Genomic DNA, 17,884 nt, shown 5'->3' with positions numbered 1-17,884 from the left:
ACGCTCAGGTTTTACTGTAACTGAAAAAGCACAAAGACAACTACAGGAGATATATATATCCGAATATGCTGCACTGAAGTGCTGGACTAATGTTATCAAGTTATGGTATGATTAAGGTAGTGTATATTTAGAAATTATTACTTAAAATCAGATCTTTAACACCTGCTATTTCACGTAGCACATGTTTATGTTTATGGCTTATTAGGAAATGGAGCTGTAACTGCCTCTGTAATGTGCAATACAATAGCAGAAGGTAAAACATTATTTTGTTTTGAAAATATAAACAATACACAAAAATGTGTAATACTTAAAATAACTATAGATTGGTTTTAGTTCATTCACTGTTTTTAGCACTCTCTTTTTCCTTAAATGAGGGAAAATATTGTTCCAAATACATGTATGTTCAGCATTCAAATAAGTACATGTATATTTATTTGTTTCAGTGTTTCTAGAGTTGAAATTACAAGAAATGTCGTGATATAGTAAACTATATATATCACCAAGGAACAGCTCTCCTCAAAGCAGCAGTACGCTTATTAGGGACAGCTGTTCTTAAAATTATAAAGCGTAGATAATATTTCTGTTGTGTTTAGTTCCTAAGTCACATTTGGAAGTGCCATAAAGTAAATAATACTGGTCAGTATGGCAGAGTTTACTGAAAACATGTTGATATCTTAGAACTTGGATTTCCCAAGTCGGTAATAGCTATGTAAATAAAAAATTACTGCCCAATTTTTGTATTAGCTAATGGCTGACTATAAATGAAACACCTTATAACATTTTTTTGAGTACCACTTATGGAAAAGTCACAACTGTGTAATAGTAACCCATGCGTAGTTTCGGTACTTGCTCCTGAGATCTAATTAACGTATTCAGAGAAGCTTATTTTGTGAAGATATGAATCCACTATATATGCAATACTTTTTCTGTTAAAACTCATCTGATTTAAAGACGAATTTCTAAAGAAGGTTAGGACTCCAATTGACTAGAAAAATCTGTGGGTACTTTTCATATGTTGTTGTGTTTACCAGTGATCAAATAAGGCTTTTTGTGTATGACAAATACATGATTTATCACTGAATGGTAAACATTCTTGATGTTGTTTGCTCTCATTAGTGTTTTTATCTTTGTAATTTGTAATGACTGAAATGTTTATATTCATAGGTGCTTTTCATTTTATTTATGTGTACGTCCAGTTTTTCCTAATTCTCAAAATTAGACAAGCAAAATACTCTAAAAAAATATAGCTAAATGATATCTGAACTTCTTAGGAAATTGAGAGATAGCCCAAGGTACTGTCAGTGAACTAAAACATTTGTCTTCCAGTTATATCTTTTAAGATCAGTGAGGAGTTAAATAAAAGCTGAAGGATAGGCATATGATAGTAAATAACCTTGCTATTTCACTGTGTCTTTTTCAGATGAGTGGAGACTTGGATAATTTGGATGCAATTCTAGGTGATCTGACTAGTTCAGAGTTTTACAATAATGCTATGTCTGCAAATGGAAATAACCTTGGAACAAAGCAAGCATTATTTCAAGGAAATGCCCTATTGGGTAAGGAATTTAATCTAATATCACTTTGGTTTTAAAATTAGGGTGGTGTTCTTACCTGATGTAAACATAATGCATCCTCAAATCCTTGGAGAATACTTTCTTGATCTCCTATATCTTCAAGGACAATTGTAATGCAAAATGGCTAATTATGCTTTCATAGGCTATTATGTAAACTGTTAGCTGTCTTGACGGCACTCCTCTGCTATATACACAATGAGTAACGTTAACTTCAGTTCCTTATTTTACGGTTTCTTCTGGGTTCATCTAACGTAGATTGCCCAGAGACAAGACATCAGGAAAAATGTTTTGTGAATTGTAAATTAAAATTGAGAATTTTTGTTCTTTACAGATGACTAGAGAAATAATACAGAATTGGTGACAAGCTTTTGATTTTCCACTTACTCTATGTGAAAACATCTTGTAGCCTGCAAATTCTAATCAGTTCTCCTCCTTGACATTGAAAGGGATGTTCTTCCTTAGTAGGAAGCTGAGTAGGAGGGAAAGATAACCTTGCTAATAGACCAGTTGTCACTTCCTTTTGTAATGTTGATTATATAAGGCAACCTAAGGAGGTGAAACACCTATCATGAAAAATGTAGAAACAGGTACAAGAACACGTGAGGCCACTGACACTATTGGCTGTGGGGCACAGTAACTTCTGGGTTAATAAGTCCACGTAGCACACTGTGCTCAGGAACACACTGCACCTGGATTCAACTTGTTCAGAACCATTTGACTTCTTTCTGTCTCCATGTCAGAGTTGTCCAAAGGCTGGGCAGCCCGCTCATATATATCGAGGAGTCTGTAATACCAGTGTGTTTCCAAATGTTAAAAACATGGATCATTACAGAAGTTAAAATGAACCTTTTTATGTTTAGGGCCAAAGGGAACTGCATTTTGCTTTTTCTGTAAAAGGTTCTATGTAGTCAAAATGTGATTTGTGTAGTGAGAACATAAGCAAAATAACTATTCCTGGCTTGTTTAAGGTCAAATATATGTGCCCATAAATACATCAGACTTCTTTTGTTTTAAGTCATCAATTGTACTTTCTATTTAAAACATACAGTTGCATGCATCTTTTAATTCTTCAACAGGTGTGAGGAGTCCCCAGTCTGTGCCGTCTTCTCGCCCACCTTTCACCAGAGCCATGTCTTTAGACAGCCCTGTGGGCTCAAGTGCTCCAGTGAGGAATGTCAACGCGTTCTCCATGTTACAAAAGCAAAACTTGATGGGTGGAAGTCCAAGAATGATTGAAAGCCAGGAAAATTTTGGAGCAAATCTAGGTTTGTTGATCATGTACAAATAAATCTCATTGTAAAGGAAAAAGCTTTCATGTAAAAAATGTTGCAAAATTATAATTTTGGCTAGAAGAAACCTTAACATTAAAGAGTAACAATTTTACCATCAGTATATAAATACTTTTTAGTTTTTATTCCTAGCTAAAATTATGAGAACATGACTATTTACCATCTGTGTATTATTACCAGTAATTTACTTTTGTTTAGTAGTTAAATTATTTTTTACTATTTCAAGTTTTTAATGTTCTTGATATATAGAAGCAAGAACAGGTCATGATGGCAGTCAGTCATTAATATTTTTAAATATATTTAGATTAATATAGTCATTTGATGATTTAGAACTTGGCTTGGTAAGCTTTAGATGCTTTTGTGGTGAATTGCTCTGTCATTGGCAGATGGCCTTGTTGGTAAAACAAAACAAAACAACCCCTCCTGAAAAGAATACTAAGACCTAAATACGTAATGTATTCCAGATGAAAAGTTACTGTATTTTCTGCTCTTTATTATAGCAAGTGCTCCCAACAGAAATGTAGCGATGAATCAGCATCAGTCAGGAGAGTGGGGTTTGCCAAACTCAAAGGTGAACAGATTGGAACCTACAAGTTCTGCTTCGATGTTGAGACCAGGACCCGAGTTTAGTGCGTCCCTCCCCAGATCCTCGGTGGGTGGCTCCATGTCTGGGCTGCCCGTTCGTTCCAATAGCATACCTGGGACAAGACCAATGCTACAACAGCAAATGATTCACATGAGTAAGTTCTTTACCTTTTATTGTCCTACCTAGCACAGTCTCACTAGTTTCTCAGTAAGCATTCATCATCCGAATCTTCTCGGTTTTGGTAGAATACTAACTTTTCGTCCAGAGGCTTTTTGAGGTAAAGACTGTTTGCTGACTGGGACATTTAATGACTATTTTGTGTTCTGTTTGTTTTCTTCTGGTGATATCTGTGTGTTTCATGTACAGATAACTCATGCTGAGTCTCCAGGTTTTTTGGGGATAATTTCTGTGTATTTCTTTAGTGCAGTATTTCTCTGCTAAATTCCAGGAATGAAATGCTATCTATGATTATATGTGAAGGTAACCAGTATTCCGATTAATTTAATTCATTGTATTTGATATAGATGTGTTTTTGCTGTTAACTTCTTGGTAATCAAGGTTTTTTAAAGTTTTTTTTCTTAAGTATTTAAAAATTCTCACACAGAGTATCCAAATTTAATATAAAACCACATTGCAAATGCAGGTTCTCTATTCATGTTTGCATGGGAGAAAATAAGCTGCATGTCTAAAATATGAAGAGAGTCTTAAAGCTTGTGTTTTTTTTCTGTTCTATGTCCCTGACAAAGATTTAGCCTAGTGCTGAAATTGTCCCGTCTCATGTGCCAATGCTGGCGTGCACAAAAAGGGCCAAAATAGACAGTGGCGCTCCTTTTCCCTTTTCTTTATCATGTAAGGCTACCATGGTAACCAGCTGTTACCAGTTCTCATAGACAGACTTACTGTTTCAACGTGTCATGTGGATATAAGGGTAAACCAGGAAAAAATTTCTTCAGTCTTAACTGAGTCAGAATTCCTCAGCTTAGCTTCCTAGGAATCATTATTGCTAGGTGATTCCTACAAATATTGGGAAATAATGGGATGACACAAACTCTCCTATGTAGTGCTGTATGTCTCTGAATAGGTAGAAGGAAGGCTGTACTCCCAAAGAGTAAAATGTCATTATGTACCTTCTGTTTCTTTTGTTTTTCACCTGTTTTGGAATTTAAAATGCCAAATGTAGTTGATGTCACTATGACAATGTATATTTGCTAGTACCCAGATTTCATTGGCCAGAAAACTCACGTTTTTTTGGATGTAAACTTGCTGTATCTGTCAAGTTCCTATTTTAGGGGATTAAGGATTAGAAATAGCAATTCTGCTTTAACAGGGTAGGTAGCAGCTTTAGATCACTGACATATTTGAATCTGTGGTCTATTTCTGAAATTATCTTGAGTGTGAGTTTGTGTATGTACATGCTTTAAAATGGAAAGCTCATGAAGCTGCTTGACAATTTGTGTGATCATCCACAACCTTTATGTGACCACTGGGAGAGCAAGATGACACCTTTGTTTTTTAAAAATCACACAAATGTTTTCCCTTGCAGGGCCAAATGAGATAAACATTGGCATGGGGGGGAATCCGTATGGACAGCCAGGACCATCAAACCAGCCAGGGTCGTGGCCTGACAACATGCTGTCCATGGAGCAAGCATCGCGGGGTTCACAAAACAGGTAGAGTTGGGGAAGGTTTTAAGATAAGTTTAAATCCAATTGTTTGTTGTTTGTCGGAAGAATTTAAGACCTGGAAAAAAATTAATGTAGCATATGCAGTGGGGATAACAGATTGGAGTCAGAATCTATTTCCATTTCTGCTGATGGTATGACACTGGATATCTTTTAACCCAGCTCCACAGAAGGCATTGCTAACAAAATCGATCAATCCTTGAGTTGGGAGGCACAGAGAAAAGAGGTGGGAAAATCTGAAATTATGTCTCTGTGGTACATGCAGAAGCCAGGAGAAATGGAATTTTTGTGTGTTCAAGGATACATGGCAGTTGACTGGACATTTTAGGACCTAAATTTGGGACTTAAATTCTTACTTCAGTCTTCTGGGTGATGATAGTATTTAATCATCTCCAGTTCAAAATATTATATAAAAACTATGTATATGCCTTTATAGTCCATAATGGTTGTAATGTTTTTATATTTGTAGACAATTAGTTAGAAACTCTTTGGATGACCTCTTGTGTCCGGCACCAAATGTGGAAGGCCAGAATGACGAAAGGGCACTGTTGGATCAGCTGCACACTTTGCTGAGTAATACAGATGTCACAGGTCTGGAAGAAATTGACAGAGCATTAGGAATTCCTGATCTTGTAAACCAAGTAAGCAAACAGAGATTTTGGCCATTTATTTTCCAAAAACCTGTGTTATTTTGTTACTTGAAAAGAAAGTGAAGAGGGCCTCCTCACTCCCTCTGTCTCCTCACCTCCTTGTCTTCGTTTGCCAAAATCTGCCTTTTGAAGCACCTACATTGAGTAGTGATTTTAATTGGAGAAGCTGAATATTGTTTAAATTTCTTGTGCATTACAAAACCATAAAATGGCATTTTCTTATCTAAGTTTATTGTAATATGCCTTGGTATATAGGGTTGGTGGTTTTTTGGGTGTAAATCATTATAATTCTATAAGCAGCAAATTGTGTTGGGTTTCTTTAGTAAACTATTGTTAATTGAGCTTGGGTTGTGAAACATTTGACTGGCAGTGACGTGTTAGTGAGTAGGACGCTTCTGTCTCCTCCAGTTCCAGCTTGAATTTGCATGGATAGCAAGTAGGAAAAAGAAATTATATGAATAATTTGAAACTTGCTAAAAACCACAAAATCTAGCTGTCATTTCTACAAATAGCAGTTCAAAAGTGCGGAAAGGCTTGAATAATGATACCGGTCTGCCTATGTAAGCAGCGTGCATTAGAACCCATTTAAAAAAATTATTATTATTAATAATAATTTTTGCTATTTCATTTGTCTGGAGACAAAACTAATAGTAATCTGCCCATGCTATGTTCTACCCAAGAAACTATTAGTTGTTGTATGGTGTGTTAGCTTTATTGTTTCTTTCGGAATTCCTACTTAAAGAATATACTGCTAGTGAAAACACTTTTGTATCTGTTGAAGGGACAAGCTTTGGAACCCAAACAAGATTCATTTCAAGGTCAGGAATCTTCAGTTATGATTGACCAGAAGCCTTCGTTATATGGTCAGCCTTATCAAGGGCAAGGGGCAGCAATGCCAGGAAGTTTTAGTAACATTCAGGGACAACAGCCAACCTTTAATTCAGTGATGAATCAGATGAGCCAACAGAGCAATTTTCCACTTCAAAGTATGCATCCTAGAGCAAATGTGATGAGACCTCGAACCAATACACCAAAGCAGCTCCGCATGCAGCTCCAGCAGAGGCTTCAGGGGCAGCAGGTAATCTTTTGCTCCTGAGTTTACACTTTCTTCTTGTTTCAGAATGGAATAAGGTGCACACTGAATTGTGTTGCTTCACGAATGTGAAAATTGACATTACAGCAGATGATTGAAAGGACAAATCTTTCATTTTGACAGTGCTTTTCACAGCAAGTGCCTAATGGCTGTAGGAGTGAAAGAACCTTTATTAGGACAAGGGTTTCTTCTTCATCAGCCTCCTTAGCCACAGATTGGATCGGTTCCTGCAGCACACATTATTGCTACTTTAAAACAATACTTTTGTACGACGTAGCGCTGGATGATCTCTTTATACATTTAGTATTTTTTCCGAATCTCACTGATAGCATTAAATGGCAGCTGCATTTCTCCTGTAAATCAAATGTTACTTCTTTTTCACTATGTTTTCTAACTAATCATTTGGGCTTACTGAAATATGGGTTTGCTTTCCCATTTATTGATTTGATGTCATTTTAGGTATTTTCTTAGGATGAAGTGTGAGAGAGTAGATACAGCCACATAGATCTTAACCCTGGGTTGAAAGCACGGCTTAAAAAATTGCCCCATGATTTCATCACTGTGAAAGTGCAGTCCTGATATCAAATACAATGTACAAACAAAACTCGGAAAACGGAGGTAGTGCTGTGTGACATGGACCTTAGGAAATATTGTGTTCTCTCTTGGTTCTTCGGTGACACTAATTCCATCTGTATGGGTTTGGAGTTTTTTGATGGAGAGGGAAGGAGACAGAATTTTATGATTTTAAGCAAAGCTAGTGGTTATACCTTTCTGCCCAAAACATGAGTTGGAACAAATAGGTAGTTTGCTATATATTTATTCTTAAAAGGTGCTAATTTTGAGGGAAGAAAAAAAAAAGCCAGTTAGTTCTACACTGTTTGGATAGTTTTTGTGTGCATTTGGGCTGCTTAACCAAGTATTTTGGTACTTCAGGCACATCAAACAAGGCAAAAAATCAACCATTGCACTTTAGGATTCGAGAGGTTTGTAAAGAATGTTTTTTGGAGAAGTTGCCATTACTTTATTCAGATAACTGGTATTTTCAAGCTAATAGTGCTAAAATGTCTTTTTCCAAGTTTATGAATCAGACCCGTCAAGCGCTTGAAATGAAAATGGAAAATCCAGTCAGTGGCAATACCTCAGTGATGAGACCAGTTATGCAGCCACAGGTGGGATCACAGGTAATTATTACACTAGCCATCTGAAACAGTCATTTTTAGACACATCTTTTACACATCTGTTTAGAATTTAGACCTTCTTTCATGGTCCCACAGCATTCCTTTTTGTTTTGTTTTTTTCCCCGGTACAATTAAAAAAAGGTGGGTTTTTTTTTACTTCTCATTCATGAGATTTTGGAGGGATTTGTTCATCAGGTCATGCTATCAATACAGTGTGTCAGTAGTCTTTTCCATGTAGCATGTGATAGATAATCTACTTTATTGTTTGTTTAAAACTAATGACAACTTAATGAAAAACCTTTGCTATTTTGATGATTTTTGTACTGGCTGTGGGTTTTCTTAACTTTCTGTTTGGGTAGTGGATATGCTGGGTCTTAGAGTTAGCAAAAGTGTAGGTGGCTTGATTGACTTGATTGAGTGACATGATTTAATTTGTTAAAGTGTTTTCTAATTTGATTTTTCTTTTCTTTGGGGGATAGCAGCAAGGTTTTCTTAATGCTCAAATGGTGGCTCAACGTAACAGGGAGCTAATAAGTCATCATTTTAGACAACAGAGGATGGCGATGATGATGCAGCAGCAGCAGCAACCTCAGGCCTTCAGTCCACCACCAAATGTGACTGCCTCAGGAAGCATGGATAGTGCTTTGACAGGCCCTCCAATGGCTCAAGTTCCTCCACAGCAATTCCCCTATCCACCTAATTATGGTACTAGTACTAACTTTCTTTTTTTGTCTGTCTGGTTTTCTTTTCCTTTTCTTCATTTATTTAAACTGCCTAAATGCCAATCATTCTGAAAATACTACTGTGAAAAGGGATGACTTTTTCCCTTCCCATCACTGCAAGAAGATAAACTAAAAATACTGGGTGATGATAACTGAAATATTGTCTGTCCTTTGTCTCTTAAGGAATAAGCCAACAACCTGATCCTGCATTTAGCAGAGTATCAAGTCCTCCCAACCCAATGATGTCCTCAAGAATTGGAGCCTCCCAGAATCCTATGATGCAGCATCCTCAGACAGCAGCAATGTACCAGTCCCCTGAGATGAAGGGCTGGCCGTCGGGAAGCATGGCCAGGAGCAGGTGAACTTCTCAGTTATAACCTATAGGTCAAAAATTGTCTTTCACTTTGTCGGAAGTAGGAGCTACGTTAAATAGCTTGTACCAGGAGGACTTAGAAGAGGGGAAAATAATTATACCTCTAGTGTCTGCGTTGTCCTTAATCCTGCTCTGGCTGAGGAAGCAGACTGATTAAATGTATTGTATGCTTGGCTCCATTTATTCATATTGGACCTCTGCAATCTTTGTAATTAAAAGCAACATTTGGTCTTTGAATACTGAAAAAAATAACTTGAGGGAAACACAGAAGTTCAGAATAGTATTACAGTGGAGAGTAAGAAGAGTAAGAGAGTAAGAAGCCTCCAAAAAGGTTACAATAGGAAATGCATACACATAATTCTGGGCTTGTCTAAAAATTCAAAATTCCTTTTGGGAGGGAAATTTCTGTTTCTACATTAAACAGATATTATGTAGAAACAAGTAAATGTAAAAATAGTTTTATCTTCCACGTGTTGCCAGCTGCTGCAGGGAAGGCAATATATCAATGTGTAAACTTCTTGGAAGGTAATTTTATTTGTCCTTTTGTGCTTCAGTTCTTTCCCCCAGCAGCAGTTCAGCCATCAAGGTAATCCAGCAGCGTACAGTATGATGCACATGAATGGCAGCAGTGGCCATATTGGACAGATGAACATCAATACCATGCCTATGTCAGGGATGCCGATGGGTCCAGATCAGGTAAGACGTACATAAAAACTTGATGAAAAGATCTGTTGATTCTTTTCCCATTGAGTAGAGCTTGCTTCAAGCCATTCCTCTGGCACAAACCTGTTCTCAGTTATCCTGTTTATATTTACGTCTGTGGAACTACTGTTTGTACGTCCCAAGAGATACCTTATTTTTGATGATGTTTAAATCAAATACATAATGGACCCAAGCTCTATGCTGTGATTAGCTGTTGACTTTGAAGTATCATAGGTAGGATCAAGGTTTAAATTGCACAAAGGATGCTTAAATACTTCTGAGCCTGGAGAAACCCCAGACAGCAAAAAACAGAGATTGTCAAAGTATCTTCAGCAGATGTAAAAGATGATTATATATAATAGCTCTTCTGAGTCAGACCTAGACTGCTGGTAGCACAGTATCCTCCTCCTGGCAGAAGCTGATGATGATACTTAACCTTAATAATACCTTACAATACCTGTGTATGCATAGCAAGGAACTATGGAAATTCCCTTATTTAAGGAAAAATGAGCTACTAACAGGCACTGCAAAGGCTGGAATACTAAATATACTTTTGCTGTAATCTTTTCACAAAATGCCAAGGATGAGCAATGTAATACTGAGATAAGCTGAATTTATTCAAGTAGAAAGGACCTCATGGAATTTTGACCAAGGTACGTAAGGAAGCAGCCAAAATAATCTCAGAACTTCTGGGGGATAAGTAAGTAAGGTATCGGAGGACTTTGATATAACAAGTACCCTTTATAAAGAAGGGAAAATGAAGGTGCAATGTCAGATTTTCCAAACCCGCGTATCATACAGTGAAGATAGATACCCAAATAACATGTTTAGGAAATTCTGGGACAGCATTTCTTTTCTACAAATTTATCTTCAAAGTGGAGCACTAAAATGCTGCTGTTCTGCTCAGAAGTTGACTGTCAGTACTTTCCTCTTCAAAATGCAGTACGTAGACCAGTCTTTTCAGCAAAGGTCTTTTTTATTTTCTCTGATGATTATTTCTTCTTTTCTTTAACAGAAATACTGCTGACACCTAGAACCATATCTTCAAACAAGAATGTGCTGTATTAATGATGCACTAGTATTATAAAGGAAAGCTACGCATTCTTCACGGCAACTAGTACTGGCCTTACGGAAATAAGTGATTTTTCCTGTTAATCACCATGATGTCCTAAGTTACTTCATTCAGAGGGAAAAGCAAACAACAAAAACCCAACAAAAAACATTTTAGTAGAAGCAGTCTCTGTATTACTGTATATTGTGGTGTACAAAAAAGGTCATAAATATTTTTGGCGCTCTGCCTCTAGAAATGTGACGTTGGCAATGGCGTGTTAGTAGATATGATGGGTAGACTCCTGGTGTACCTTATCAATTTACTGTAGCTATCCAAAGCCCTTTAACTACAGGCAGACAAAAGTGCCTGGAGAAGTCACGGTGATAAGAATTTTCTGATTTCTCTAGTAAGAATATCTGACAGAGAATGTAGTTCCTAGCCTTGACTATTTTATATTAATTCCTGAATATAAATGCTGCTTTTAATCTCTTACCCCCAAGAGTCAGGATTTCCCAAGCGAAGTAGCAGTGCAAAATGAATTGGCACATACTAGTCCAAAATCCTGTCCATTGAAGCCAAGGGGTAAAAAGAGAGCATAATAAATTTAAGTTATTTAAACACAATTGTGACTAATATTTACATATTGATGTGCAGCTGAGTGCACTTTATAAAAGACTATATAATGGATTAATGCAATATCTTTGATAAGGACTTAATATGAAGGTAGGGTGTACTCATGTTCCTTCTCAAACACAATCTCTTAAGAATTATTTGAAAAGACTGCATAATGTAATGTTTTCTGTGTGTGGAAATTAGAGCAATAATCTTTCATCTTTTTTGAAAATAACTTCAGAAAACTCAAGGCAAGGCACTGCAGTCTGATTCAGAATTTTGCAGTCTTTTTGTGAATTTTGTAAATATGGTCTTTAAGATAATGTATTATATATATGACTTTTGTAGGTCACTAACTCATTTTTGCAGAGTTTGTGAAGCTAAATATTTAACAAAATTGATTTCTGTAAACTCAGTGTAGTTGAGGTCCAAATAGAATTTTTTTTTTATTATTATTAAATTTAATGACTTTGAAGCTGGGTGACTTTGGCCCACATCTTTCTCTACTTTGGTCTTCAACACTTCATTTATTTTTACATCTTAAACACATAGCTTTTTATAAAAAAACCAGTTGTTAAATGCTTTCTCCACCTGTGAGCACTTTGTTACATTTCTTTTTTTACATGAGGCAATTTGACAAAAAGGCTCTGCTTTGTAAGGTGTTACGACTTGTCATGGCTGTCCTGTCTTTCTATAATATGTTGACTTTTCAGTTGATGAATCTGGATTGTGTCTTTTTTGGTCAATTTTAACAAACTCTAAATGTTCTTCAAAAATGTTTGTCTGTTGCAAAATGTTTGTTGTTACATGACATCCAGAAACCTTTAAGGATATTAAGCCACACTTTTAACCAAATGTCTGCACCTCATTGGATTGTTCTACTAGTAATGAATGTATTTTCTAAGCAGGTTTCTCTCATATCAGTATTTAAGTCTGGTTACAAATTTATTCATATTATTTGCTCGTTAGGTGGTTTCCCCCCCTCTATTTTGGTTCCTTGAAATGAAGATCCCTTTGCAGTTTTTCCAGTTTCAGGCAGTTACAGGAGTCAAACCTCTCAACTTCCATCCGGGACGACCCAGAAATGTTTAAGATGTGTGGTGCTTTTGTTCTGTTGTTCACTGTGTAATGGAAAACTGACTTCTCCCAAGTGAGTAACGAAAAAAATAATCTGTGTTCCTGATTGCTTCTTCTTGGTACTGTCAGCAAGAGGTGGTTTTATTGTTCAGAATATTCAGTGATCTTCCATTTTCATAGACATAACTTTAGCTAGAAATATTCTCAAGAAGTTTAGCCTTAGCATACAGCCAGTTATGTTCCAAAGGGAATACAGATTCAATCGATCTACTTTAGGCAATCCCGGCTCTGCAATTAGTACCGAGTATGTAGAGCCAGTGATAGTATTTATTTGAAACCTTCAGTCCAATTCATGTGTGTTTTTTAATGCAAAACTTTTAAAAGCCTAAGGAACTTTTATCTTCTTTTTTATTTCTTAGAACATCTCTATTTGTTGAGTAAGTTGAAAGGCAACAATCCCTTGCTTTTTATATCAAATCAGAGTAGAACAATCTTTATATTTTGTAGTTGTTCATTATATTGATGGAAACTACAAACCCTGATGGCTTTCATTAGGTGAGCTCTTAGACTATGTACTACTTTACTTTATACATCGTGTCCTTTTAATTTTTCTTAAATGAGTGATTCTATTTATACATCTGTGTATAACTGGTACCTGACTGCTGTTACAAAGGGTCGTCATTTTCTCATCTGTGTTTAGAATGTTGGAGTTTTCCAGTACCTACTTTTTTGCTGAATCCAAAGATTTTTAGTTTAAACTTGATTAAGGGAGGGGGGAATTTTTAAAATGCATTGATGACATCTTTCTGGGCAGCACTGATACTAAATACTACATCTTGTTTGAAAATCTTACCTGCTGCAGTAAGGAAAACTGACCTTGAAATTTGTTGACATTTAATATCTCCAGCAATTCTGTTTTGGTTCTCCAGCAGCACATTTTTCTGAATGTTTTTAAAAAGACCACCTGTGTAACATTTTTCACCAGTAAGAGAACAATTAGTGAGTGCAACCACCTCTGATCACTGCTGCATAGTGAGCGTTGTTTTGCTACATGGCCCTGTTACTCTCTTGATCACAGAAACCATGTTTTTGTAAAATTCATACATAGTATTTTTTTCCAATCTTGGCCTAAAATACTGCTTTTAAAGTTAGAAAATCAGGACCATTTTTCAGTCATAAGACAAAACTGTTCGAATGTTGTACCAATTAGCACACATTTTATTCTAGAATTTATGTGCAGACTACCAGATGACAGAATGATACAGCAAATATGAAACCATGTAATTCTGAGAGCAATATTTTAAAAAATTCTCAGGAGAAGGCATACAGTATTGAGAATTGCATTTAAGTTTAGTTTACATTAAGTATTGCTTGAAATATCTGTATCTTTATGTCGCAGAACAGAAAAATCATGGGGACTGATTTATAAAAGAGTTGGTTGTAAGGTATTACTGCTCTTCTGATTTTTGTGTTTGGATGTTAATAATAATGTAAATAAAGGTTTCTATTTAAAATCAGAACTTGGTGACACAGTGTATTAGCTGTCTGATACTTTGAGGCTGATAACTGTATCCCGGAAAGGTCAGAGAAAAGCGGGTGCTATTACTGAGGAAAGCTATGTAGAGCAAATGCTTTAAATTTTTTCTTAGCTGGCTGTAAAAGCGAAGGGAGTAACAGCTGAGACCTTCCACCTCTGAAACCCAGTTAGCAACTGAAGTTGCATTGACACTGAGGGGAATTTCTGTCTTTTGCAACTTCAGTAGTGGTCTTCAGCACAGCTGAAAGGAGAAGAGGTCGGAGCTTTCCCCATAACTTGGCAACAACCTACCTTTTATAAATAACAGCTGCTTCTTGTGTCACACACAAATCCTGCAGCTCAACGCTTTGTATAAAGGGACATGCTGACTTCTCAGGCTTCTCACTGGTATGCCGCAGCAGCAGAGCCACTGGCCACGCAGGATTCTGATAGTCACGCCCTGGCCCTGTCAGAGACTATAGGCTGAACACAAAACAAAGGTAAGTGCAAATTTTTTAAATCTAATTAACCTAGTATTCTTTCTGCATCCTCCTTGGGAACGGTAGGCAGCTAATGCCTTTCCCTGTAAAGCAGCAAAAATATGTTTCTATCAGTGAGTTTAAATTTAGTATATTTTTTACTTATTTGTATTGATCCAGATCTCATCATCTAGCAGATGTTTCTTTCATAACGCATGACATCTGTAACAGGTTATAAACAAACTCTATGGCTTGATTAAGATAGACAATCATATATTACTTCCATAATTTAAAAAAAACCTGCAAGAAAATTCTGGGAATTGTAGTTGACTTATTCGTGTGTGATACAAATACAAGCTCAAGCCTAGTTTTACTATACAGCACGTACAATGAAAGCCCCCACTGCCACTTTTTCCCTCGGTTCTAAAGTAGAAGCTGTTCAAGTACATTTCTCGAGTAGGGGGGGTGCTACCAGAGACCTATATCCCTTGTGAAGTAATTCCTTGAATTTCCTAACATGCAAAACCAAGAAGGGTAGCGAAATAAGTTCCGTGATGTATTTTCCCACTGTGTTTCTAGAAGTGCAAGTTAAGTTTTTGTTATGAAAAAAGTACCTCTTAGTTAAGAGAGAAGGCCACAGTTGGTGGAGTCTGTCACGTGAGCTCCCTCCTGCATCTGCCTTTCAAACAGGTAGCAGATTAACGTGAAAAAAATTATAAATACAAATATCACTGCTAGTGCCTGTACTACAATGTATTTAATAATGTCTTTATGAAAATACTCGAATCAGCTCTGTACACTGTGCTTCCTTTGTAAAACAACGGGTTTTTTCCCCTTAAAAGCCTTTAAACAGTAACTGTCATTCAGAACGTCTACTTTTTTGTAGACTGAACTATAACTAGATTATTCTTTATTGGCTACAAGTATTGAACTTCTTGGAGCTGCCTTTTTTAAAATAAAAGCAAAAGTTACACTACTAAGCAAATACTGCTGTCTCAAAGGAATTGTTTTGGTTTTGAACATACAATATAATATTACCACATAAAAAAACTTCATACAAATCTGATTTCATTAAAATTTAAGATGTACATTTACTGAAAGTTTTCAGTACTTTTAAAAATGGATAAATTCTGAAGTGTACTATGCAACATTAAGTAACATTTTGAGAAATGGTGTGTGGGCATTCCACTCTTTTTATTAACAAAATTCTTCACAACCTGAAGGAATTAATTTTCAAACAGTATATTGATCAATATTTACACAACCCCTCCAAAAATCTGGCGTCCTGTTAGTCAAGATTTTCCCTAATTTTCCTAGAGGTGTCAAGTGGATGGACAAATACACGTGGAACTAAAACGTATCCTCAGAGGAAATTTGAGGAGTATGATGGTGTTGAGAATATTCAATGCTGCTCGCTTCACTTCCTCAATCTCTTAAGAGTTCTTTTCCACCATTACCTTTACCTCAGTTAGAAGCAAAAGCGTCCATCTTTTCTCAGTCTTGCTTTAGAGTTATACTTGGCTTTGAAGTTGAACGGAAGAAAGATTCACGTTTCCTTCTGCTGTCCATGTGTACGCTTTGCCCGCTGGGGCTGGGAATCCTTTTTGGGCTGTGGCTGTGTTTCCTCCTCCGTCAGTCCCTGGCTCCGTGTTAGTGGTGTCGTCTTGAAGTAAAATGTCTTGTGAAGCAGGTGAGGTATAATCCAAAGCAAAAGCAGGTACAACAGTGGATTTTGGAGACCTGTATTTCTGACAGCCTTTCCCACAATTTCACTGCTTCTATTTAATTCACTCACCAGTGCAAACATTCTATCTATTTCAGCCTCAAAGTTTATCCAGTCCTGCAGGCTAATATTACAATTCTTTCTGAAGTCATACACGTTTTCTTTTAGTCTGTACATGGATTCAAGTCCTGGCCAGTTTGGGTCCTCATGGAGGTGCGGCGGTCAGGGGAGGTTAGCCCTCCCATCCTTCCCACAGTTGTCCTCTTTAAAATAAAACAAACAGGATTTAGTGTATAACATTCTAGTAGGAAGTAGTCAGAAATACATTTTTCATGGTTCCATGCAGGGAGAAACAACTGAAACACTGTGGACCACCTATAAATATATACAGCAGGTGTCTCACAGAAACAATCCAACTATATTTGAAACTTCAACCTGTACAAAACTTGTAGCTCATTAATTCTAGCTACGTTTTGGTTCTAAAGCCAGTAAAATATTACCATTAAATAAGCAAATCCTCTTGGGGGAGTTGCGAATGCTAGACCCTGCCTGTTACAGTACTTGCACGTACTTTTTCACTGCAGAATTTGAGAGCCCCTTAGGATTTTTAATGAGTCTCCACGCTCTGTTTAAGGGGGGCCACAGAGACAGCGACTGGCACGGCAAAGGTAACCATTTCTCATGCCTTTAAATTTGTATCTCACCTTGGGGCTCTGGCAAGTTGTTGAGAACTGAATATCGTCTTCAAGTTTTAAAGGGCAGTTAGGTAAGCAAAAAGCAATCTTAGATAAAACAAAATGTACAGATCTGTCTTGTAGTAGTCTACTTGCTGTTCTAACTTGCTTTCTTTGCTCACAGCACATGAGGCTGTGGTTGGATAAATAGCAAGAAAACACACGATACTCTCTCTACTCTGAGAAACTACAGTCAGTTTTGTTCTTTCTGGATGGAGTGAGAGGCCACTAGGGGTAGCTGCTACGAGTTTAAATTTAGCCCAAACCAATATAATCGTCTCTAACTTTTAATGGCAGTTAATCATAATTGGTTTTTTCAACTGAGCATCCACCTCTGCTCAAGTTTGAAACTGCCTTGACCTTAATGCTCCTAGAGTCGCAGAAAACATAGACCAAGCAGTTTTGGCCAGCAGTGGTTGTCTAATCACGGCAGTATCTCATTTCTTGCCTAATTTAGAGGACTTCCCGCTTAAGCGTTCCATGAGAATAGATGATGATGTTAAAAAAGGTGCTGCATGCAAAAAGAGAAGCGAAGGAAATAAAGCTAAGTAAAAGCTTAATGCTTTTTGTGAACTGCTCCCAACTCACAGTGACTTGGCAGATGATGGTCTCTTCACATCTGGCCACTTTCGACGCTGAAACTGCCTAATTTTCAAGCAGCAAAAGGAGAAAAAAGTTAACCATCACCAAGAAAACCACCAGCACTACAATCTGAAAGATGAGGAAGGAGGAGAGGTTAGCCTGAATTTTGACTAAAATATTAGAACATGCTCTAACATTGAAATAGAAATAGCTCCAGTGTTTCAAAGTAACTGGCATGGAAAGAGCTTGCAAATGCCATTC

The 17,884-nt window shown here is 36.9% G+C and overlaps 2 protein-coding genes and 1 long non-coding RNA gene across 33 annotated transcripts in view; 2 read left to right on the top strand and 1 right to left on the bottom strand.

Moving 5' to 3' along the window:
* The window catches only part of NCOA3 (nuclear receptor coactivator 3), an 85,324-nt gene extending 71,225 nt beyond the window's left edge, over positions 1-14,099 (top strand). For 19 of the 23 annotated variants that reach the window (XM_074605096.1, XM_074605086.1, XM_074605097.1 and 16 more), the window contains 11 exons: positions 1,421-1,556; positions 2,651-2,839; positions 3,364-3,603; positions 4,993-5,119; positions 5,601-5,772; positions 6,563-6,859; positions 7,951-8,055; positions 8,532-8,757; positions 8,958-9,132; positions 9,702-9,843; positions 10,865-11,039. In XM_074605096.1, the coding sequence (XP_074461197.1) occupies positions 1,421-1,556; positions 2,651-2,839; positions 3,364-3,603; positions 4,993-5,119; positions 5,601-5,772; positions 6,563-6,859; positions 7,951-8,055; positions 8,532-8,757; positions 8,958-9,132; positions 9,702-9,843; positions 10,865-10,876 (1,821 nt within the window). In that variant the 3' untranslated portion in view covers positions 10,877-11,039. Of the gene's footprint in view, positions 1-1,420; positions 1,557-2,650; positions 2,840-3,363; positions 3,604-4,992; positions 5,120-5,600; positions 5,773-6,562; positions 6,860-7,950; positions 8,056-8,531; positions 8,758-8,957; positions 9,133-9,701; positions 9,844-10,864 lie in introns of all 23 variants that reach the window. The other 4 variants (XM_074605102.1, XM_074605101.1, XM_074605108.1 and 1 more) reach the window with 4 other exon arrangements.
* Positions 14,100-14,246: 147 nt separating this feature from the next.
* The window catches only part of LOC141750285 (uncharacterized), a 65,513-nt gene continuing 61,875 nt past the window's right edge, over positions 14,247-17,884 (top strand). Inside the window, exon 1 of the long non-coding RNA XR_012589627.1 lies at positions 14,247-14,605. This is a non-coding gene — a long non-coding RNA (uncharacterized LOC141750285). The remainder of the gene's footprint in view (positions 14,606-17,884) is intronic.
* SULF2 (sulfatase 2) overlaps positions 15,651-17,884 on the bottom strand; it is a 162,892-nt gene continuing 160,658 nt past the window's right edge. For all 9 annotated transcript variants that reach the window (XM_074605114.1, XM_074605110.1, XM_074605117.1 and 6 more), the window contains 2 exons: positions 17,630-17,686; positions 15,651-16,570 (listed from right to left, as the gene is read on the bottom strand). In XM_074605114.1, the coding sequence (XP_074461215.1) occupies positions 16,540-16,570; positions 17,630-17,686 (88 nt within the window). In that variant the 3' untranslated portion in view covers positions 15,651-16,539. The remainder of the gene's footprint in view (positions 16,571-17,629; positions 17,687-17,884) is intronic.

This window comes from Larus michahellis, chromosome 12 (genome assembly GCF_964199755.1).
Source record: "Larus michahellis chromosome 12, bLarMic1.1, whole genome shotgun sequence".
NCBI lineage: Eukaryota > Metazoa > Chordata > Aves > Charadriiformes > Laridae > Larus > Larus michahellis.
The sequence above is the reverse complement of the archived record's forward strand: the minus strand, read 5'-3'. Positions and strand labels throughout refer to the sequence as shown.